Source organism: Merops nubicus, unplaced genomic scaffold (assembly GCF_000691845.1).
Source record: "Merops nubicus isolate BGI_N331 unplaced genomic scaffold, ASM69184v1 scaffold17671, whole genome shotgun sequence".
NCBI lineage: Eukaryota > Metazoa > Chordata > Aves > Coraciiformes > Meropidae > Merops > Merops nubicus.
The window spans coordinates 1-9,106 of NW_008586422.1; the positions used below are offsets into that span (position 1 = coordinate 1).

The window sequence follows — 9,106 nt, forward strand, 5'->3', positions numbered from 1 at the left end:
CTTTACAATTGCCCTTGTTGAACTTCACGAAATTTCTCCCTGCCCAGCTTTCCAGCCTGTCCAGGTCACACTGGATGGCAGCACAGCCTTCTGGTATGTCAGCCACTCCTCCCCGGTTTGTATCATCAGCAAACCTGCTGAGGGTACACTCTATCCCTTTTTCCTGGACCCAGTACTCTCCCCTGGGGAACACCGCTAGCTACGAGACTCCAACTAGACTCTGCACTGCTGTTTTCTTTTTCTTCCTTTCTTATGTCGTGTATCTTCTTTTCTCTATATCTGTTCCTACCATCCAAGCCGCACTTCTCAAGCTTGGCTGTGAGGATACCATGGGAGACAGTATTGAAAGCTTTGCTGAAGTCGAGATAAATATATTGAAAGCAAATATTTGCATTCAATTTCTAACCACAGGAGTAGCAAATCTAAAAGAACAGGAGTGTACAAGATATAATGCAATTAACATTTTAAAAACAATCTTACCTTTATTAGATTTAGATGACTTGTTCTTGTTAGGTTTAAAAGACCCCCTTGATTTATCTTCTCTATCCTTAATAAATTTCTGCACATCATCCAATGAAAGCTTTTGAAGGACAACTACAGGCTTAGCTCCTTTATTTAGATCTTCAACTAGCCCAATCTTCTCTACTTTATCCTTCTGATCACCTTTAAATTCAGTTTTTCTTGACTCCTGAGTGATGTTGCCATCTTTATCACGCTTGATTTTTGGAATGACAAAATGTTTCAATGAGCCAGATCTTGCCCCCAGTAAATAACTGGGAAACTCTGCTTTACTGTCAGCATATGCTTTATTATTATCTGCTTTACTCTTATTACCATCTGTCCTTCGTTCATCCTTGCTGTTGGGTGATTTAAAAGCAGGTTTATCAGGTCTTGATTTACTAGAATCTCCTTTACTGTCCTGTTTAATGCGAGGGCTGTCAGGTCTTGATTTCTGATCCCCAGAAGAAAACCTTTCCCTTGATTCTCCAGACTCATGCCTGTGTTTCCTTTCAAATTTCTGCACATCATCCAATGAAAGCTTTTGAAGGACAACTACAGGCTTAGCTCCTTTATTTAGATCTTCAACTAGCCCAATCTTCTCTACTTTATCCTTCTGATCACCTTTAAATTCAGTTTTTCTTGACTCCTGAGTGATGTTGCCATCTTTATCACGCTTGATTTTTGGAATGACAAAATGTTTCAATGAGCCAGATCTTGCCCCCAGTAAATAACTGGGAAACTCTGCTTTACTGTCAGCATATGCTTTATTATTATCTGCTTTACTCTTATTACCATCTGTCCTTCGTTCATCCTTGCTGTTGGGTGATTTAAAAGCAGGTTTATCAGGTCTTGATTTACTAGAATCTCCTTTACTGTCCTGTTTAATGCGAGGGCTGTCAGGTCTTGATTTCTGATCCCCAGAAGAAAACCTTTCCCTTGATTCTCCAGACTCATGCCTGTGTTTCCTTTCAAATTTCTCAATTTTTGAACCATCAGATTTAATAACATGTTTAGAATCATGTTCATTTTTGTTTGAGGATCTCAAATATTCAGGCCTTCTAATCTTGGATGGATCTCCTCTGTATCTCTCTGACTCTTCCCTGTCCTCAGATATTTGTTTAAGACTATCATGGTCACGTCTCAGTGTACCAGAAACTGAATGCCCATCAGGCCTTTGTTTTGTTGGATCAGATCTACTTTCAGATTTTATCCTTGAAGGATCAAATTTCACATCTAGTTTATGCCTAGATATTTCAATTTTCTTATCTGAAAGTGGTTTACTTGAGTCCCTCCTGTTATCATGTCTATGCTTTGGTGTTTCAGGCCTGCCTTCATTCTTCTGTTTTGGCACTTCAGGCCTCTGCCTTATTTCCTGCTTGCCATTATTTTGTTTTCCCTCATTTTGTTTCATCTCCATTTGCCTGCTCTCGTTTTGTTTTGATTCTGTCTGTCTATTTTCATTGTGTTTCACTTCCATTTGTCTGTTTTCATGCTTGCTTTCACATTTAGGTTCTACCTGTTTGTTCTCACTGTGTTTACTTTCCAACCGCCTGCTCACATTTTGCTGAAATTCCATTTGTCTGTTTTCATTTTGCTGGATATCTGTCTTTTGACCCTCAAAGTCTGATGTTTTCCTAAAAATCTCGGGATGGTTTTCAGGTTTGGATTTAAGAACTCCAATAGCGTCTTCTTGGGGAACAAACACCAACCCATCATTATATTGCTTAATTTCTTCATTTTTTTGGATGGTGTCCAAATCGTCAGTTACTGTTGACTGAGAGTCAGCTCTTCCTGCTTGCTGCAGATCAATACTAACCATTAATGCTGGCCTCACCCCATTTCCCGCAGAACCTGTCTCCTGAGAAGCTGCTTTATTTCCTCCAGTAGCACTTCCCATCTCCTGTGGTTTGTTTTCTTGTTTTCGCTTCTTCAGAGGCTTATCTGCCAATTAAAAGAGAAAAATCACAAATGCTATATAGAAACAGGTAAACGTCCAAGCAAAAATGTCCATTCCCCTCCACCCCCACCAGTTAATCCTCCACAGGATGTATGTGCACGCACAACATTCATTGAATTTAAAAGCAAGAATAGAACTTGGCTTACTAATAATTTTTAATGAATTCAGACTATGATTTGTTGTCAGTCTACCACATATGCCAATTAATCATTAAAAAACACCTGCAAAACATATGAAATCAAAGTCCCTGCAAATTACCAACAGAATCATCTAATAAAGCAGCTGCAATACATAACCAAAAAAAAAAATTCATTTACACTTGAAGCAAGTTTTGAGGAATACTACTATAAAAGATTCTCTTCTGCAGATTCAGCCTACTTCATTATATGTGAACTAAGCAAGGATCTCCAATGATTAAGACAAAGGTTCTCCCTACTTGTTTCAGTGCATCAGTTTGACTTCACACATTGTAGCGAGGGAACAGACAAACAATGAACACAAATGATTAAAATAGCTCCAACACTCCATGCTTCTCTTTGAAATAAGGAGTATATCAAAAGTTGAAGCCTAAACCATAATACATATGTATTAGGTGGGTGGCCACTACACACTTAAAAGCTTGAGCATTTACCCTTTGCAACCATGTTTTTTTGTGGATGAAATACAATTATCAGTGATAATTTTATGTAGTATCAAGAGAAACCAAAAAAACCAAAAGCAACATTAACAGTAGAATACAGAAAAATTAAGCTAACCACACACCCTGTAATTTAGAATTCATGGAAATGAGAAGCACATGGAAATATCAAAAAGAGTATGTTCTATTTAATTAAAATACAAACTATTTATATTACCAACACAAGACTAAGGGTGCTTGAGGTACCATGAGGTTCAACAAGGCCAAGTGCAAGGTCCTGCACATGGGTCAGGGCAATCCCAACCACAAATACAGGCTGGGGGATGATGGGATTAGGAGCAGACCTGCAGAGAACGACTTGGAGGCACTGCTGATGAAAAGCTGGACATGAGCTGGCAATGTGTGCTCACAGTCCAGAAAGACAACTGTATCCTGGGCTGCATCAAAAGAAGCGTGGCCATCAGGTCGAGGGAGGGGTTTCTGTCACTCTACTCCGCTCTCATGAGACCCCACCTGGAGTACCACATCCATCTCTGGAGTCCTCAACACAAGAAAGACATGCACATGTTGGAGTAGGCCCAGAGAAGGGCTACAGAAATGATCAGAGGGCTGGAATATTTCTCCTATGAAGAAAGGTTAAGAGAGTTGGGGTTTTTCAGCATGGAGAAGAGAAGGCTCTAAGGAGACCTTTTTGCAGCCTTTCAGTACTCTTGTAGTACTTGTAGAGGGCCTACAAGAAAGATTAGGACAGTCTTTTTAGCAGAGCCTGTTGCAACAGGACAAGAGATAATGCTTTTAAACTAAAAGAGGGGAGATTCAGACTATATATAAAGAATAAATTTTTTACAGTGAGGGTGGTGAAACACTGACACAGGTTGCCCAGAGAGGTGGTAGATGCCTCATCCCTGGAAGCATTTGAGGTCAGGCTGGATGGGGGTCTGCGCAACCTGATCTAGTTAAAGATGTGCTGTTCACTGCAGGGAGTTGGACTAGATGATCTTTAAAGGTCCCTTCCAAACCAAACCATTCTATGATTTTACTCTAAAATAAAATTAATTTCTGCCATGAAACTCAAAACCCATGCCTGCACTAAGCCTTATAGTCTCATTTCTCAGGTATAATTTTGTAATTGGTCAAAAAAAGCAATTATTTTCTCTGTAATCAGGGAATATGATTTTAAGTCTGAGAAGTGACTAAACAGAGGCTGGAAATTCTCTTGTAGATATATTGTCCAATCATCTAGACCACAAATGCAGTAAGTGCCTTATCAACAGATGTAATGAGACAGCTTTCATTTTGGGAGCAGGGGATGCAATCAAGGAAGAGGGAATTAAACTAAGGAAAAAAAATCCAAACCTCTCAAGTTGTAAACCAGAATTATAACAGATGACTTCTAATTTCTTCTATACTTGCAGAAGATTCTTATTCAGAAGAATTAACACTTTGAAAGATCATTCTCAAAATTAATATTAGAACACAGTAACAAATAGCAACATGGTAAATTCCAGTTAATGAACAAGTTTGTGGCTTTTTTCTATCATTTTCTTTCTCAAATCTATTTGTATATCTATAACTTCCTAAAACTCTAAAATTATGTACAATATTTAATGGCTGGAAAACATTAAAAACAGATATAATAAACTCCATGCAGAAACTGGTCAACTGCAAATAAGGAACTTTGAAAAGTTCAACAAAAACCTGTAGGATCACCTGCCAACTTTATGGTAGACATGTGAACCAAAAATAAATTGGCCGAATTGAAGGTGCAGCTTTTTAGCACAGAAATTTTTGCTTTTTCTGTACAGCAACAACTACTGTTGGATTCATATGAGACCTTATATAGATTAACTTCTCTACACTACTTATTAAAACAAATGTTTTTGAAAACTTTATGCAGTGACAAAAATTATTTTTCTCCCTGTGACTAAGGGAGACCTGTGACCTCACTGAGCTTCATAGCAGGTCTCAGGAATGGCCATGAAGTAGTAGCTTCCAGACTAATAGACTTCAAATTTTATTTCTTTTTTTAAAACATGTACATTAACATACATACACACACACATCACTACCTTATTTCTCAATTAAACCTGTTTAAATTTTGAAACACAAATTGAGAAACTTGTGTTCTTAGGAAAAAGTCAGTCAGCTTTTTCATTTTAACCCAGAAATGCCAGCCCCACTGAAAGAGTCCTGTAAAGCTCTGATGCTGGATCTAACAGCAGCCTCTAAGACATTACTGTTTACCAGTTATCTGCCCCATTCCTTTAAATGAGGTTATAACCTGTAGCAGAAGGGAACACCCATTTACATTTCCACAAGTGCATTTCATTGTCCAATGCATCAGCTTAAGGCACTAGTGAGGATGGCTTGCATTCATCTACCAGACTGAACAAGTCAGCTAAGAGCCAAGCAAATGTTTCCTTCTGTTACCCCTACTATAGAAGCAAGGCAAATGTCCAGGAGTTGTGATGCCTTAAACTACTGTAGCTTGGAGCTGGAGGCTCCAAGATTAAACAACCAAAATAATTCAGGTAGGACCAATTTTCTCCCTTGAATCTCCATAACTGACCAGGCTCAAAATATACTGCTCTTCATCATCAACCAAAATGTGAAATTGTAAGTTGAGAACATATAAATAGATGATCACATCACAACTTGGCATATTCCCTCTAAATACAGAGCTCTTTTGATACACCTTCATTTCTTTTGACAGCTGAGTACTGATGTTTTAGAAAATTATAACCAGAACCTGTTGAGATCTTATCTGATAAGAAAGGGATGCCTTAAAAGTTTTCTTTTCCTAAATTGCAAGGTGATTGCAGATGGAGTTACAGATTACTCAGACTTCTTCATATTTCCAGTGCATTTTGATGGTGATCCTCAGAACTAGACTTGATCATTACTGTTTTGCCTCTATGAGATTTCTGGATCTAGGACAAAAAAAGCTGGCCCAAATATATGAAGATATCAGGTTGAACTAGTGCATTAAAGGTAGGATGAGTACATAGTACCACTCTCTTCATCAAGCATAATGGAAAAACTCCATTGAATGAGCACAAAAACTTTTTAGGTTGCAATCATAGCTGCAGAAATATGAAAGGTGAAAACCATCATTTTGGTAAAGCCCTTGAAACCAAACTTTGAACTATATGAGAATAATCAATAGAGTGTTGTGGTAAGTAGAGTCTGCCCTAGGCAGGGATCGGTGTGCGGAAGATCTCGCGATGTAACGGAAAGCTCAGACTGCCCACGAGGGGCCTTGTGGGTGTGGCTTGTCATATATAAGCAATTGCAGTGACACAATCACCATTTGCAGCATCCTCCATATTGGAGTGAGTGACTCGATGACCCTCAACAGCAGAGGTTGAGTTGCAGCGATCCCGGGGTTCAGGTGTCGGTAACGACAATAGACTATCAGAGAATTAAGGAGAGAGCAATTACCCTCTGAAAACAGATATCTTCAGGTCTTCTCTTTTACAATCAAATATATACAAATTTGCATAAATCTGTCTTAAGGCAGGAGTCCCAAGACTCCTTAGGGTTTTAAGGAACTTCTACAATATCCATTCAAATATACTTCATAACCTTCAAGACATCAGTATCCAAGCTTCATCTACTTCATTCCATAGATAGTAGAATTTCTTTTTATTACTAGGATATAGGACTTTGCCAAAATACCAGACTAATATTTTTCTTTCAAATCCTGCAGACCTAACCACAGTTCTGAACAAGATCTTTTTGCTTCACTCTTTGTAACAGTTTTTGCAATAAAAGGAATATTCAGTAAGCCACAGAAGAGCTTTCTAACTATATCAGAGATCAGGTATCCAAGTTTGTTGTTTCTTTTTAGAAACATTATCCCCATCCCCAAGAATGTAGATACATCCAAAATGTATTGGCATTTTGATTGATTCCTTGAACACATTTATGACAGTTCAGAGTACAGTCTGATCCCAGTTATTCTTCTATGTTTGCATTCTTTTGACTTGGCAAATCTTCATGGACATTCTCTTTACATTGCAACATGCTTACCAAAAGGCAGTACCTTGGTACTCAAAGCAAGATCATAAGCTACTTTATTCTAAAAAAAATAGCAGAGATGTCCTAATTAAATGGGTCACTGTGGTGCAGGAAACAAAATATTACAGGAACCACAAGTTTGAAATGGAAAAAAAAGGTTAGCTTGATTTTCAAGCAGTTGTGTCTCACCTGTCCTGTATTCCTGAAGACAGATTGTGGTCTTCATCTTTGGAAATATCTGCATATCAAAACAATGAGTACTCTCAGCTATAGAAACTAATTACTGCAGAACCTTTGTGCAAAAACACATTGCACTGAAAAAACTAGATACCTTCAAATACATTCCTGCTGAAACTGCAAGTCAATCATGATTTGAAGAATACCCATCCTGAAAACAGATATACTCAGAAGCTGAGCAGGTATTAGGGAGAGCTGGATGAGGGGAGCTGTATTAAAGTAGTATCGCCATTCTTCCATTTAATCTGAAATCTTTCCAAAGCAGCAGCCAGAACATCACTAGTACTGAAGTCTCCGATGTTACTGCTTTCTTGCAAACCTGATGATTGTCTTAAGTTCCAGATTGAAGTCTTTCAATAAGTGAGTAGAATAGAATGACAGCCTAAAAACTTTTAGAACTGCTTGTCCTAGCAAAATGAAATGGGCCTTTGTAATTACCTGTGAAAAGGTAACAAGTCTCAAATAAGAATGACATACATGACTGCTGAGCTTTGTTTTAGCAGAATGGTAACACTCCACTCTATTAATACTGTTGGGTAGACTTTAAAATCCAGAGATTTCTGAAAGATCTTGAAGACACAGATAAATTACCACTTGCCTATTTACACCCTGTAAGGGATTCAGTTGGAGACTTCATATCCAAGATGGTTAAACGTGAATGTAATATACTCCTCTTCAGAACCACAAAGAAGATTGATCCTCTAACGTTGAATTCTGGATGAACCATTTTGACAATTACAGTATAAACTCTTTTTAAAGCATAACAATTAAGAGTTTAATATTTTAAAGCTTTAACACTCTTCAGAGATCATTGGGATATGCCTCTACTCATTTGAAATACCACTTATTTGCATTATTTAAATCAGCAATAAGTTTATAAAAAATAGTCTTTACTTATTGCCAAACTGTTTTGAACAAGACAAATCAGCCAGAGGCCAATTACAAGCTTATCTTAATTAAACTAACAGTCAAGATTAGGAATTTTCAACAGGTAACGCATAACCACACCTAAATAACAAATCTACCTTTCTTGACAACTGTTTTCTTTTCCTAGTTATTATTCCCAGGTCTTTTCAAAGATGTCCAAGCACCCTCTCCCACTTCAACCAACAGGGTTGTGTAGACTACAAGAATCTAAACCAATTAATATAATCTGAATACAAGGAAGATTCAAAATTACTGTAATGGTACTAATGGATGACCTATCGACAGAGTAAGGGCAAATATCCATTTTATATTTCTACTCTTTTTTTGCTCTCCCCTGACCGCCTCCCAAAACCATATTCCAATAAACAAAGAATTAAACAGAAACCCCTTCCTATCAGTAAAACCGATTCCCACAGCACTAGGTCCTTCCCTTGAAGGAGAGATTCAGCAAACATAAGCAAAAAATTTTAATCTCACTGCTTGCTCCCTTACAGAAGAAACTAAGATTGTACAGTTGTGATCCTGGTATAGGAAGCTTTATAGAACAGAACATAATTTCAAATAGTGGGACTATGCACCTGGTATATAACTAATTTCAAAGGCTCCACAGTAGAGACCAGAGGGCTTCAAGCTGATGTAGTTAAGAAAGGATTTCTGAGAATCTAAACAGAAACAGCTGCTAAGTTTTAGCAATCTGTCAAGAGACTTCATCAAATTTCTGGTCACTATGCAAAAAAGAAGGACCATCAGGAGGGATGTTCTTCTGCCAATGACTAGGCCTAACAGGAACAACAACCAGAAGGAAGAGAAACCAATACACAGACTGT

General features: G+C 37.9%; 1 protein-coding gene across 1 annotated transcript; it reads right to left on the reverse strand.

The window, feature by feature from the left end:
* Positions 1-480: 480 nt before the first annotated feature.
* LOC103780945 (nipped-B-like protein) lies at positions 481-8,079 on the reverse strand (the record flags this gene model as incomplete). The annotated part of the gene is made up of 3 exons (XM_008948649.1): positions 7,959-8,079; positions 1,375-2,442; positions 481-906 (listed from the first exon to the last, which is right to left on the reverse strand). Coding segments are annotated over exons 1-3 (1,615 nt in total), but the record flags the coding sequence as incomplete, so codon positions are not given.
* Positions 8,080-9,106: the final 1,027 nt, after the last annotated feature.